This window comes from Megascapheus bottae, chromosome 29 (assembly GCF_031878675.1).
Source record: "Megascapheus bottae isolate mThoBot1 chromosome 29, mThoBot2.hap1, whole genome shotgun sequence".
Taxonomy (NCBI): domain Eukaryota; kingdom Metazoa; phylum Chordata; class Mammalia; order Rodentia; family Geomyidae; genus Megascapheus; species Megascapheus bottae.
Genome location: NC_143537.1, coordinates 8,675,661 through 8,691,239, shown reverse-complemented (window position 1 = coordinate 8,691,239; position 15,579 = coordinate 8,675,661). Strand labels below are relative to the sequence as shown.

The window sequence follows — 15,579 nt, the reverse complement described above, 5'->3', positions numbered from 1 at the left end:
CCACCACTCCACTTTGTGGACTATCTTTTTATTGTTGCATTAGGAATTCTTTATGTGGATATAAGCCTACTGCTTACATTGTTATTTTTTTTTCCAGTCATGAGGCTTGAACTCTGGGCTGGGTACTTGAGCTCTTCATCTAAAGGCTACCACCCTACACTTGAGCCACAATGCCACTTCCGGTTTTCTACTGGTGAATTGGAAATAAGAGTCTCATGGACTTGAGTGTCTGGGCCAACTTTGAACATTGATCCTCAGATCTCAGCCTCCTGAATAGCTAGGATTACAGGCATGAGCCACTGTACCCGGCTCCTCCTGCTTACATTATTTTAAATTTAATTTCTCCTTCATACATCAACTCTACTGGGTAGGTATTGTATGATTTCTCCTTTAGAGATGATAAAGCTGAATTGAGATAGGTGAAATGACTAGCTACTCCTCACTAGTCTGTGGCAGAGGTGGTACTAATATCCAGACTTTATGGCACTGGCTCTTTTCTACACATACTAGACACTGGCTGCTTTTGCCCCCAACATCCATTTCTCCTTTCTGTTATGCAAGGTATTTGCTGGGCGATGCCATTCTGGCCTGGACCACCAGGGGAAGAACCAGCTCCTGAGTAGATGGGGTATGGGCATACCACCAAAAAGCTGGCAGCTGTGTTTTAATGTGAGTATTTACAGGCCAAATCACACCATACCCAATTTAGGTCTCCCCCGTGTGCCTGAGCTTTGTTTTTCAGCTTTTGTTCCCTTTTTGTTTTAGCCAGTTTGGGCTGCGTTTTCTGTCACTCACATGTCACCATTAATAGACAGTATTCCATGTTGCCAAAGCAGCTTTTTCAACAGATTTTTATTGAAATGGTTATATTAGCAAATTCCACACATACAGGTATACACTACTGGCATATAGGTATATACCATACAATTTCACTATGGAGTTATACTTACAGCAATCATAAGGAACTCAGAGTTTGTGCTGCCCAGAACACTTCCAAGGACTGATAAGAAAGACCTGATTGTCAGGAAATCAGCTCACACTGTACATCCATGTATATGTTCTAGACAAGGTAACTCCCCCCACACTAACAGTGAGCCTCCCCCCTAATTAAGTGAGTGATTAATTGGCTTCTCAGGTATTTGGTGTGTGTTCTTTCTAGCACAAGCATTCTAAAGGTGAGTGAAAGTTCAAGTGCATAGTTGGCCATTCCATCACTTCAGATGCTTCCACACCTGGTGACCTGCCACAATTCTGAAAACACCAAGTCTCCCCCACCCCCAAATTACCTGTGCTACCATTAGAAAAATAGTTATGTATGTCATCCTTTGAGATGTTGTGCATAGTTAGCAGGAACCCGGAGTGAGAGGGGGCTCTTAGACCCAAGTATGAAAGGGAAAAGTCACTATTTCCTATGAGTATAAAAGCGATGGAGCGTCAGGGGAGAAACCATTGTAACATATGTGGCCTGGGTGTTAAACCAATTCACTTTCTTGTGCAGGAACAAGATACTTCTCTTAGCCAGTCTGGTGTCCATCTTGCTTTCCCTTCTTGACTGGATTTGAGATTCTGGCAAGCACCAGCCAAGGGAAACCATCTTCGAGCTCGACTGGCCAGCAAGGCAGGGCTGCCAGGGAGGATGAAGGGAGATGGAGCCCTTTCCATCTTCCTCCAGGCCCACAGAGCACAGCTGCTAACTCAGCAGGAGCAGCTTGCTCATCTGGAGGGAGAGAAATGGCTTGGGGTGTTATCATCGATCTAACCATCCCTCTATAAAAACAAAACAAAAATCAAGTAGTGTGGTTTGGTACCTTCCAGTCATTAGAAAAGTCTTTTAACGTCATACAATGTCAATATGCTTGGATTCAATTGTGGATGAAGGATAATTCCAAAAGCAGGTTAGAATTCATGTTACATTAAATCAAATATTATATTTTTTTAAAAAAAGGGAATCAGGGCAGTCATGTGTGACTCTTGCAGTAAGGAGGGGAGGGTGGAAAGGGCAGAGAACATGGAGGGGTGAGGGAAAGGGGAAGACCCAGGTGGGTTTTCTGGGTGACCAGCACATTCCCTCCCCGTTGCACGCATCTACTGCACAAGTGGAGGGGAGTGGATTCCCACAGCAATCCCACACGAGAGGGTCTGGGGGCTGGAGGAGCAAGGGTGCTGGTGATTTCCAGCGCTCAGCCCTTCCATGTTAGTCCAACACCCTCAGCTCTGGTCCACAGGCAACTGGGTTTCTGGGACAAGTGATTCCATTATGCTATCCGCCGGTCTGAGGCACTTCAGGGCCAGTGTTGAGGATGCCTGCCTGGGGAAGGGCCACCAGGAAGAACTGGAGGGAGCCCAGAGGCAAGTCCAGCAGCCCGGAACCCTGGAAAAATTCCAATATTCAAGCTGTAGGAGATTCAAAGGTGTTTCTGCCCTCCTGTCGTAAAGACTCTTCTTTCTTCCCCAAGTCAGAGTGAAGAAAACAGAAAAAAAGAATGGCTTGAGCCTGGGGTGATTCTCAGGACAGAAAAATAGAGATGATAGACTGGGGATCCCCCAGAGCCTTGGCTATGGAGGTGTCCTTCAGTGGCTGAGGTGCCCTCTGGTCCTGTGAGCACTGCAGGTTAGTGGGGTCACAGTGGAAAAGCAGGTGCCGTGTCTCGTGGGAGACCCGCCTGGCCGAGATCTCTCCTTCCAATTTCAGTTTGCTTGGATTTTTCAAGACAACCTCAACAGAGAGGATTTCCCTGCTGTTCCCCCCACCCCAGCCTCAGCCTGCCATTTCCAAGCTCCCAGAAGCTGGTGTGACCTTGAGATACCATGACTGAGGGCAGAGGAGAAGCCAGCCTGCCAGCCACACCTGGTCTGCAGAGGAGCTTTCCCCAAGGCACAGCCCAGGGGCGCTGTGTGTTTTGCTTGTCCAGCTTTAGAAGGACAGTCTAGAAATCACTTCCAAACACAGCAGCCTTCAGCTGACTTCCTCAGTCCTCTGAGCTGTAAGAAGACTTAGAATCCACAAGGTATTTCCCCATCATCGGGCAGGGGTCATGGCCACATCCAGGGTATATTCTGTATTCATCCTTTTCCCATAGGGCTTTGGGTAGAAGTTTCTTCACAAGGCCAAAACAAGACGATACTCTTGCTGAGCTTTAAAACCTGGCTTCCCTTTCATCTGGCTCCCTCCTTTCAATCAGATGGAGCTGGGCCCGTCACCGGCAGCGCCTCCCTGCTCCCCTCCTCACACAGCCTGAGGCTCAATGTGGTCTCTTTCCAGAGACTGGCGCCTAACCTTTCCCAGGCAATGTCTCTCCAGCTCAGGAAGCAGAACTCTGGCCTCCACCTGGTACCTCGGTCCTGCTCCCACTCCTATGGCCAAACTTTTATTTTGGTCCTGTGTGTGTGTGTGTGTGTGTTTGCTAAGACTCACTGTACCCTTGAGGTGTCCCCTCCACCCCCAGCCACAGCCCCTCAAGTCTACATGATCACCGGATTCATCTGAACACCCAGGGCATGTGTTGGGCACACAGTTGAGAACTGAATAAAGGTGTGTGGACATAATGAACTGTCTTGCCTTTTCCTTCTAAATGCTACATCCTTGTCTCTGTCTCTTGACACTGATGACGAACAGTTCATTTCTGGTGGCAGAGCCACTGCCCCAACAGTAATAACTACAGCAGAGAAAAAAACTCAGGAGTTTTCTCCCATCAGTGTAGTGTTGAGTGTAATCAGGGAAAGTACTGGATTAGATGTGAGGGGCAATAAAAACATAAGAAGGCCTTTGAAGCCCACACAATGCCTCAAGTGAGTAAAATTCAGTCATTTTTTTAATAGCTTGCTGACTTCATCATTTGGCAGTTAGGGATGTTGCTTCATCAGGGCAGCTCAAAATTTAGTTTCAGTCAAGTGGTTGTACAGCTGTTCAGGGAAGTGCCTCAGATGCGCCTCCAGATCAGGCCCACAGACCAGCAGAGGAGCTGAGATGGAGTACAGCTAGTAATGGTGCCTCCATTCAGAAGCAAGGCTCTCCGGGGTGCAGTGGCTCATGACTGTAATCCTAGCTACTCAGGAGGCTGAGATCTGAGGACTGTAATTCAAAGCCAGCCCGGAACTAAAGTCTATGAGACTTTTATCTCCAATTAACCACCAGAAAATCAGAAGTGGTGCTGTGGCTCAAGGGTAGGGCGGTATCCTTGAGCTGAAGAGCTCAGGGACAGTGCCCAGGCCCAGAGTTCAAGCCCCATGACTGACCCACCCCCCCAAAAAAGCAAAGCTTATGAAACCTTGTATACTATCAGGTAGTAGAGCCTGTCTCAGACAGCAACTCTGGAGGGACCCTTTGCAACGGCAGTGGCAGCAGCACCAGAGACCTCAAGCTGGACTTCAGGAAAGGAAAACTATCTTTTCCTGAAGGTATGGCAGGCGAAGACTGGGGACAGGCTTAGTCAGAGCAGCTTGTCCATGGAGGGTTTATTATGTAAAGAGGCTCACTCTTTGGCTCTACTTTTTTTTTTTAAATAGTCCCCCAAGAAACATGCTTCAAGGTAATCATACACTTCCTGACTGGGACTGGTGCTAAAACTTGCAACATCGAGATACCTGTAATAAAAGAAACTACTCTTTGTGCTCTGGCTGGGCCTGCCACGTCAGCACTGACCACTGAGATGCTCAGAGACAGGGGCCAGTGTGTCCCCACAAATCTGGCATGGAGAGCTGCTATGTCACTGGCTCTAGGCTGGGGTCCCTTTCAGCACAGCTGCCAGCAGAGGCTGTTATCTAAGCTAGAAAACTCCATCCACTCTGCTCGTGAAGCCTGGGACCTTGAGGAAGAGTGCCCATCCCTCCTGACACTCTTGAGTCAGAGGATGGCCCTGATTTTGAGGGAACAGGGAGTCAAGCTGAGATCTAAAGCACTATTCTGAGTAAATTTCCTTGGGAGAAAGCCTCTTTGGCTCTTCTGTAGTGAACATGTGTCCTAGATTTCCAAGAAACTCAGCTATCATATCCACAGATATATTTTAGGGGCTTCACTTTTTAAAGTTTCTTCTCAAGCAATCTTATGGCTTTCTAATGAAGACACTGTCCAGAGTGTTTACCATTTATGTCTTTGCAAGACTTGCCGAATTCAGAAGAAAATGCTGCGTAGGGGTCTGAAGTTTTAGCTTGAGGAATGAAACAAGCCTGCGGTAGGGACAGGATGGCAGTAATCAGAATCAAATAAATGATCATATCTGTCTGGTGAGCCAAAGCCAACAAGCACACATGTGCTTCTGGAGCTCAGTCAAGCTGCCGCTGCATCTCCCGGCACGTGCTCTCTTGGAGAACCCAGCAGGACAGACCTGTCTCTCCAAACGATGCTTTCCTCAAAACAGTTTATCAAAAATATGTCATATAGTACAAAGACCATAAAAAGAAAAGCAGGCAGAAAAAAGACCCTTGGGAAACAGCAAAAAGGAAAAGCAGTTAAGACCTTAAAGATCTGCCATGTCCCAACCCCTAATTACGAAGATAAGATGCTTCTGCTCACCCTGCTGCCATGCTTGTAAAGGCTGGTTTCCGGAGGGAGAGGGGCAGGCCCCTGTCCCAGGCATCTTAGCAACACGTTACAAAGAAAAGATGCCGTGAAAGGGGAGGAACCACTCACAGAAAGGTGGCAGGTGCTCCTTCATGGGTCTGCGTGATTTGCTGTTCATCCAAGGCTTCCCATCCAAAGTCCTTCTCACCTCTGCACAGCTCAGGGAATTAGGAAGACTGAACTACCTAAGGTGTGGCCGTCGCAAGAAAGGTGGGCATATTACATTTGTGTGTCGTGGTCCCATGCTGGGATCACTTACAGGTGACTGGTTTCAATTGGGTTAACCTGATGTCATCCTGGGTGGTGTGGGAAGAGCACATGTGTCCAGATGTCCAGCACACTGGCCTCCAAATCCTCTTCTGTGAACCCAGCTGCGGATGCTCCCATGCCTTCTTCCTGCTGGTACTGAGGCTCGCGGGGAGACTGGGTCACACAATGAAGGCTGAAGAGGGGGTTCTCAGTTGGATTCAGCAGCAGAGAGTTGGCTTGATCTCAGTAAAATATCCCAATCCATCCTGATATTGACAGCTGCTAGCAGTGCTCCCTGTGAGACGGCTGTGCCCAGAGGACGGGCTCCTCATGCCGCCTCCCCGTACACAAACCTCAGTGGCTACCAAGTGATGCGGGGAGGGTGGGAGGGTTTCATGTTTAGTGGCTAAACACTTGTCCCGCAGGTCATACTCAACACAGACAAAGTGAATGACTGTCTCACCTCATGCACTGCCCCTGGCTTCCTGGCTTACATGTGCCCAGCTGAGCTCTGGCAGAAAACAAAGGTGGCCAGAGTATCAGAGTTATAGGGAGGCAAGGTTTCCTCTCAACTCCCTGTGGCCAGAGACCCTTTAACCAAAAGTTTAACAGGAGACAGGATACAGCAGAGCAGATCAAGGTGCCGAGGTTGGCTTCTGCAGGAGGAGGAGGTGTTACCTACAGTAAGTGAGGATCGTAAAAAGTAGTTTAAAAGCCCAGGGTCACCCTGACACAGAACAACATGTGATCATTCAGGGACACATTCCCAACTCTTACCCCCAGGCCCTGTCTCTTCTCTGAAACCACCAGGCTTGTTGGGTGCCCATGCTCAGAGGCTGGCTTGGGGTGGTTATGTGGTACCGTGAGGTTTTCCTGGGTCATCACGCTGTCCTCAAAAGCCTCACCTTAACCCTGAACCCCAACCTGTGCTCAGAAGCGCTGCCATTCTTCCCAAATAGACGCTGACAGAAGAATACAAAATAAGAAAGGTGATCACAAAATCAAATCACAAAAGAAGTGACCCCCAACAGCCCATCTTTTTTCTTTTTCAAAAAGAAAAAAAACCAAACCCTCAGGTTTTGTTCTCATCATACATGTCCAAAGAAGGCTCGATTGTAGAGAATTCACTTTCATACACCACGCTCCGAGGTGACAAGGAGTTTCGGTGAAAGAAATGACCACCTGAAAAAGAAATGAGGATAGACTTAGCCCAGGTCACCGGCCTGCATGTCCCTCGGGGCTTCAGAGAAAAGAATGTGGAAGGATTTTTTGATTGGTCGTGGGACTTGAATTCTGGGCGTAGGCACGGTCCCTGAGCTCTCCCACTTCCAGTTTTCTGGTGGTTCACTGGAGATAAGAGTCTCACAGACTTCAGTGTCTGGGCTGGCTTTGAACCATGATCCTCTGATCTCCTAAGTAGCTAGGGTTACAGGGGTAAGCCACCACACCACCACCACGCCCAGCTGTGGAAGATCTTTGAATCGTCATTTTTCTCACACTTCCCTCTTTTAGGGCCTCTTATCATTACAGAAAGGCAAAGGAATGTTGGTATCTTTCAATCAAGCCGACCACTGAGCAGGTTCCCCATTTCTGTAAGCACACTTTAAACATCTATTCCCTCCTCGAGAACCCTAAGGGGCTTACCACTGTCGCTCTTTCAAAATCAAGGTTGGGAAGTAGTGATGTGGCTCAAGCGGTAGAGGGCTAGCTTTCAGCTGAAGAGTTTAGGGACAGCACCTAGACCCAGAGTTCAAGCCCTATGACTAACCCCCCCCCAAAAAAAAAATCAAAGCTGGCTGGTGCTTTTCAAAAGATTCTACTTACACTTACTCTAGCAACTCATGCCTGCAGGCCAGTTCCTGAGGAGGCTGAGAGTAGGAGGATCTCCATTGGAGGCCAGCACAGACAGAAAAGTCTCAACTCATAACTGGGCCTGGGTCAAGTGCCTATGGCTCGAGTTATGGTGGGGAGCAAAACTAGAGGATCACAGTGTAGGTGTGCATTCAATTATTTGACTTTGGATTATTCAGAACTAGACTATACTTTTATGTTTCCTTTTTGGCACAACCAGTTATTATTTTACAGCTTTTAGGTCATAATTGTTCTTCAATAAAATGTCCGTGCATTTTAATGTATATGCCTAATGAACCAGAATGAAGATATGAACATACTCATCCATTACTCGCTCAGATTCACTGGTTCCCTTCTCAGCATCTTATTCCAATTACCGGGGAAACAGCGTACCTCTTTCAAGAATTTTGTATAAATATAGAATCATAGAGCATAGACTGGCTCTGACAAAAGGGAGTTGGTATGAACACTTGGGCACAGGCTATGTGTGAACATATGTCTCATTCCACATGGGGTGGGGGGGGAAAATGGATGACGAGAGGGGGTGTATGCTTCGTTTTTTAAAGAAAGTGCCAGGCTGTTCCCCCCCACCCAAAGTACTTGTACCATTTCACATGCTTACCAGCAGTGCATGCAAGTCCCAGCTTCTCACCAACTCTTAATATAAAGTCTTTGGCATTTTTAACTATTCTAAATTTTAGTCATTCTCCTTGTGGTCCTGACTTTCAGAGATGACTAATGAAATGACACTGAGCTTTCAAGTACTCATTGGCCAACTGCTTTTCTTCCCCTTAGAGGGGGCTGAGCGAGGAGAGATGGATGAGGGTGCTTCATCGCCAGGTAAGCATTTTTCCACTGAGCTCCACGCCCAACCTCCTACATATCTTCTTTTGGAAAATGTTCTGTTCCAATCTTTTGCCCATTTGAAAAAAAATAAGAGAGTTGTCTTTATATTACTGAGTAGAAGAGATTTTTGTTTATGATTTTAAAAAGTATAGATCCAACTCTTTTGTCAGATAGTGCAAACATTATCTTCCAGTCTGAGGCTTGCCTTTTTATTTTCATAACAATGCCTTTTAAAGAGCAAGTTTAAAAATGTTGGTCCAATTTATTGATTTTTTTTCCTTTTAAAGTGTGTGCTTTTGTGTCAGATTTAAGAAATCTTTGCCAATTCCAGAGCTTACTGAGGTATTTAGATTAATGCCTGTGCGATTAATGGGGCTTAATCTTTTGGTCTTGCTTATTAGCTTTTTTGACCAAGGACAGAGCTCTACCATTTGAGCTACCATTCCACTTGAGCCAGCCTTTTGCTCATTGGAGATGAGAATCTCTCAGATTTGTCTACTAAAGATAGACCTCAACCTCCTGGTACTAATGACTGGCCAAATGTGTATACTTTTAAAATACAATTTTAACAAGTGTTGATGAGGAATTGAAAACAGTTTGGGGACTCCAAAGTTAAATGTAAGTCAGGCACTGATGGTTCATGCTTGTAATCCTAGGTACTCAGGAGGATGAGATCTGAAGATTAAGGTGCAAAGCCAGCTGAGGCAGGAAAGTCTATGAGACCCTCATCTTCAAATCACCTAATCCTAATCAACAAAATACTGGAAGCAGAGCTATGGCTCAAATGGAAGAGTAAAAAAGTCCCGGGATAGCACTGAAGCCCTGGGTTCAAACCCCGGAACTAGCACCAAAAGAAAAGAAAAAGTTAACTATAGACTTACATAACTCAGAAATTCCACTACCAGGTACACATTATAGAGGTTGGAAACAAAGATGCATGCATATTCTTGCTCATCAATATTCACCAGCATCAGTATTCACAGGAGCTGAAATGTATCAAGCACTGAAATACCCACCCAGTGGCGAATATATGAATAAACTGTGCAGAGGATAATTACTCAGCCACAGAATGAAGGTGAAAATGTATTACAGACTCCTAAGCTAGTGAGCATCATAGCCCAGCCTAGCCTACCATGTGTTCAGAACCATTACTTACACCCGCAAACCCTGGGCAAACCCGCTAACATAAAGCCTACTTTAAAGTGTTGAGTATCTAATGTACTTGATCTCACAGCGGACAAGGGAGAGGACTGGCTGTGAGTTTGTGGCTGACTAGAAGCTTGAGCTCTGTTACTGCCCAGAATTTTGAGAGCATATTTTGACCTGTGGAAAGGTCAAAATTGAACTACAGTTTCCGTTGGAATATGTATTGCTTTTTTATCAAATTAAAAAAAAAATCGGGGGGGGGGTGTTGGCCTAGTGGTAGAGCGAGTGCTTGCCTAACATGTACAAAGACCCAGGTTCGATTCCTTGATACCACATACATAGAAAAAGCTGAAAGTGGTGCTGTAGCTCAAGTGGCAGAGCTCTAGCCTCGAGCAAAAAGTGTCCAAGGACAGTGCCAAGGCCCTGAGTTCAAGCCCCAGGACTGGCAACCCCCCACCCAAACCTAAGCTGAATACTTAAGAGTATTGCCTATGTATTAAATCCCCAAACAAAGTGCAAAAGGACTTGAAGTATGACTCAAGTGGTAGAGCACCTGCCATGTGGGTTTATTATGATGTCTTGGCATGGTTTTATCTACTATGCTTACTATTCATAGAACTTCTTCAATCTGTGCATTAATTCATACTAGTTCTAGAAAAATCTGTCATTATCTCTTCAAATACTGCTTATGCCTCTTTCTCTCTTTTCCTTCTGTGACTTTGAGTTTTGTGTGTGTGCATGCCAGGGACTGAACCTAGGGATCTCTTAGAGTGTCTACCATGGGGTGGTATCCCTACGCCTTCTATAACCTGAACTGCACACATATTGTTTTTCACCATTATCAGAAGACTCTTATGCCCTGGTCTATTTTTGTTTTCTTTTTTTTTTTTGCCAGTCCTTGGCTTGAACTCAGGGCCTGAGCACTGTCCTTGGACTTTCTTAAGGCTAGAGCTCTACCACTTGAGCTTCAGCACCACTTCCGGCTTTTTTCTATGAATGTGGTACTGAGGAATCGAACCTGGGTCTTCATGCATGCTAGGCAAGCACTCTACCACTAGGCCAAACTCCCCACCCTTTCTTCTTCTTTTTGACTTGTGTTACAGATCAAGAATATACTCTTTTGTGTTTAAATCTGTATCAAAGTCTCCTCTTAGTCTGTATTTTCAATTGTGTAATTGTGTGTGTGTGTGTGTGTGTGTGTGTGTGTGTGTGTGTGTGTGTCATGCACATGCGTGATCCTTTGACTTGACGACAGGGTCGGGGAGCTGTTCAAGGCTAGAGCTCTATCACTTGAGCTCCACTTCCAGCTTTTTTTGGGTGTTTGACTGGAAATATGAAGTCTCACTGGCTTTGCGGCCTGGGATAGTTTTGAACCATATCCTCAGAACTCAGCCCCCTTAGCTATGAGTGAGCCACTGGCATTCAGTTCTACAGGATCTAATGTCATTTTGTTTACACTTTGTTTTGTGCCTTTCTCTACTATTCTCAAGCCCCTAAGACACAACTCTCCTCTACTGTCATCATAATGTTGTAATCAAACGTTGGGTTGCAGAACCCCCTATTTTTCTGGGCTTGAAGGGAAAGAGAACCATTTGTGCCTTTATGGCAGTGAAACGTTCACTGACAGTGTCTGCGTTTTCCTGCGGGATATATGTGTACTCACAGAGAAGCCACCTCTGGAAGGGCCAGGCGAGCCTGGGCGCCCCTCTGACAAGGCACCCACTTCTACTCCCGTATCAAGAGCAGGGTGATGTGCTGGCCTGAGCAGGGACGGTACCTTGCCTACCACCTTTAGACCAAGATCTATAGTATGTCATGGTGGAAAACACCCTTTCCCCTCTACAATCGTCTGACTTTTCTTCAGAAGAAATATTTCTGAAAACCTTGAAGGATAAAGAGCTGCACTAATTTTTATGCATGTAGTAGTTTCCTTTTTCAGTTCGCTGAAGCCTTAGCACTGCCTGGGCGAGGCAGGGCTGCCAGAACAGTTACAGGTCTATCTTCATTCGTCTATCAATTCTTTTTTAGCTTTTGGCTGAAAACAGGCAGGGGTGGCTGCCACTCTGGCTCCTGCTATTTCTGCCTGCTTTTCTGATTCCTCGGGGTCCTGAGTATTCTGTCAACAAGGTCTCCAAACTTCTGAGTAGGATGTGTTGAGTGGGTATGGTGCCCACTGATGTTCTAGAGTACTGATACTGCCCTGGGCAAAGAGAGTTCTTGATGCAAGAAGGAACTCACTACTCTACCTTCTATCCACTGGTTTCCACATTTTTCTCCTTGATACTGGCCCAATCTATTTTTTCCCCTTCTTACTTGTTTTAAAGGCAGCTTCTAAACTGCGATATTGTAAATCATCACCTCTACCTAGTCTTGGACTGACTCAGTAATTGTAGTTTCAGGACAACACAGCTAATTGACAGGTTCTAAAACGCACGCACTGCTTCCTTGTTCTCAGGATAATTCTTACTAATTCCACTCCTATCCCCAGTCTAGCACATGACATGGATTTTCTCATGCTTTATACACAAGGCTCCATAGGACAGGATGCCTCCACAAAAACCTGCCCCTTTCCTGTGGGGAGCTGACCTAACAGGGTATCACAGAGCGCAGGCCAGGCCATCTGCACTGGAATCCAGCTCCAGCTACTTATTAGCAGCATAACATCATCAAATTACTGAATTTCTCGAAATCTGTTTTTCTTTCCAGTTGTGGGGCTTGAACTCAGGGCTTTCTCACTCAGGCTAGCACTCTATCACTCTGAGCCACAGCACCACTTCTGTTTTTCTGGTGGTTACTTGGAGATGAGTCTCATGGAGCTTCCTCCCTAGGCTGGCTTCAAACTGCGGTCACCAGATCTCAGCCTCCTGCATAGGTATGATTATAGGTATGAGCCACGGGTGCCTGACTTAAATATTCTTAACTGTTTAAAAAAACATGGAGGGGGGGGGCCGGGAGTTTGGCCTAGTGGTAGAGTGCTTGCCTAGCATCCAGGAAGTCCTGGGTTCAATTCCTTGGTATCACATACATAGAAAAAGCCAGAAGTGGTGCTATGGCTCAAATGGTAGAGCTCTCTGTAGTCTTGAGAAAGCCCAAGGACAGTGCTCAGGACCTGAGTTCAGGCCTCAGGACTGGTAAATATAAAAAATTATAGTCAGGTGCCTGTGACTCACACCTGAAATGCTAGCTACTCAGGAGGCTGAGATCTGAGGACCACGGTTTGAAGCCAGACTGGGCAGGTAAGTCTGTGAGACTCTTTATCTCCAATAAACTACTCTACTCTTTGAGCTGTTACTAGAATAGAAACGCAGTAGCCTTGAGCACAGACAGGTTCAGAGACAGAGCCCAGGCCCTGAGTTCAAGCCCTAGGACTGGCAATAAATTATGTAAATAAATAAAGCGAATTTATAGCATGAAACAAGTCAGTGTGGCACCTAACAAGGAGTGTGGTATGATGAGGAGCTGCTTCCAGTGAATGGCTCTCCTGTCCAGCTTCTTAGCTGATCTGAAACAGCCACTTGTACGTATGCAGATGCTTCCTTCATTCTTACTTCTAATTTTTTTGCCCTTAAGGTCTAAACTGTCTTCACAAGGAACTTACTACAGTATAACCAAACAATTTAGAACATAGTAAGTTAAGAAGCCTTGCTGGGTGCAGTGGCTCACACCTGTAATCCTAGATACTCAGGAGGCTGAGATCTGAGGACCACGGTTCAAAGCAAAGCTAGCCTGGGCACTAAACAATGTGAAACTCTTATCTGCAGTTAACTACTCGAAAATGGGAAGTGGCTCCTTGGCTCAAGGGGTAGGGTAGTAGCCTTGAGCTGAATTGCTCAAGGACAGCCCCCAGGCCCAGAGTTCAAGACCCATGACCCCCACACACAAAAAAGAAAGTTAAGAAGCCTTTAGGATCTTTTCTCAATTATTTAAAAAGTCCAAGTTATAATAAATACAAATAGAAGTGAAATGAGATTTGGCTTGATTAGGCTTAGTGACAACAGTTACCTCTGGCACAGGAAGAATCAGGTGAACTGCTTTCCTTCATACTTTTTGTTTACCAACCCTTGGTTTACAGAAACACCAAAGCTTTCTTAAAATATGTCTGAAAAATACTTTCTTTGTGTGGGGAAAGGTTCATAAACAAAACCTTATGCATCACAAAATCTTCAGCAATGAAAGTTTAAAGTGGAACTATCCCATCTGTTTACTCATTGATTTTTGTTCACTGACTTTTAAAATGGTAAACAAAAAGTGTATTTAGCACCATCAACTGTTTCCAGTCATACCAAGCTTGTTATGGGAATAAACAACTGCATTTAAGGTTAATACTGTGTTGGGTCCTAAGGAATGGAAATCTACATTGTTAAGATACCACACATGCACATAGCACCATAATCCTGGTTAGTGAGAACATGAAATCGCGATGCCACTTAAGTCCCAGTGCCACAAAATAGCAAGTTCAAATTTCATTGGGGACACATCTTCCCCAAAACCAACAGTCACATTCTATCAATGTACTCATTTTCTTTTCTTTTTTGCCAATCTGGGTGCTTGAACACAGGGCCTGGCCACTGTTCTTGGGTTTTCTCAAGGCTAACCTTGAACCACACCATCACTTACAGCTTTTTCTGTGTATGTGGTACTAAGGAATCGGACCCAGAGTTTTGTGCAGACTAGACGAGCACTCTACCACTAGGCCATGCTCCCAGCCCACCATTTCATATTTTTGGGGGGTTAGTTCTGAAGCTGGAACTCAGGATCTGGGCGCTGTCTCTGAGCTTGAGCCACAACTCCACTTCTAGCTTTTTTGGTAGTTAACTGGAGATAAGAATGTTACAGATGTTCCTACCTGAGCTAGCTTTGAACCACAATCCTCAGATCTTAGACTCCTGAGTGACAGGATTACAGGTGCACTTTTTTTTGGGGGGGGCGTGTCTTGGGCACTGTCCTTGAGCTCTTCAGCTCAAGGCTATTGCCCTATCCCTGAGCCTGGGCATTATCCCTGAGCTATTCAGCTCTACGCTACCACCCTACCCCTGAGCCACAGCCCCACTGCCCGTTTTCTCATGGTTAATTAGAGATAAGAGTCTCATGTTCTTTTGTGCCCCAGCTGGCTTTGAACTGTCATTCTCAGATCTCAGGCTCCTGAGTAGCTAGGATTACAGGTAAGAGCGAGTGCGCCGGGCTTAGGTGTGACTTTTCAAAGTAATACTTGGCATTAAGATAATAAAAGTGCATTGAAGTAGTAGAAATTGTAACGAACAGTAACAATGTCATTTAAAGTCTTACATCTCCTGGTGATTAATGAATAAATACAGTGACTCACCATAAATGAGAAGGAAATGAAAAGACAGAACTACTTTGATTTCCTCTAGAATAGAACTATATGGGGGAGGAATTATATTATTAATGTACAAAAATACTGCCAGACACCCCCTACCTGCCCTTTAAACCAATCATACTGAGAAAGGCATCTATGCAACAAGTTCTCTCTAGAGAATAAAGTCTGCACTCAGCCGAACTCTCTAGCATTCTGATGTGGCTGCTACCATCAAGACAGCCACTGAGCCAATGAATCTCAATGAGCAGAAGAGTAATGAATAAAGTGCACAACTTCCTAAAATTCTCCAATCCCATATGCACAGAACAACAAAGCCCTAAAATACACAAAGGAGCCAGGGTAGTGGCTCACACCAGTAATCCTAGCTACTCAGGAGGCTGAGATCTGAGAATCGTGGTTCAAAGCCAGTCGGGTACTAAATACTAAAGAACCTAAAGAACATGAGACTTTTATCTCCAATTAACCACTAGAAAACTGAAGGTGGGGCTGTGGCTCAACGGGTAGGGTGGTAGCCTTGAGCTGAAGAGCTCAGGGACAGTGCCCAGGCCCAGAGTCCAAGCCACACAACCGACAAAAACAAAACACACAC

General features: G+C 45.6%; 1 protein-coding gene across 2 annotated transcripts in view; it reads right to left on the bottom strand.

Annotated features, from left to right (window-relative positions):
• Nucleotides 1–1,777: 1,777 nt before the first annotated feature.
• Rnf130 (ring finger protein 130) overlaps nt 1,778–15,579 on the bottom strand; it is an 89,146-nt gene continuing 75,344 nt past the window's right edge. The window contains exons 8-9 of one of the 2 annotated variants that reach the window (XM_090320865.1): nt 6,904–6,991; nt 1,778–6,771 (exon numbers count right to left, since the gene is read on the bottom strand). In XM_090320865.1, the coding sequence (XP_090176991.1) occupies nt 6,711–6,771; nt 6,904–6,991 (149 nt within the window). In that variant the 3' untranslated portion in view covers nt 1,778–6,710. Of the gene's footprint in view, nt 6,992–15,579 lie in introns of both variants that reach the window. The other variant, XM_090320867.1, reaches the window with a different exon arrangement.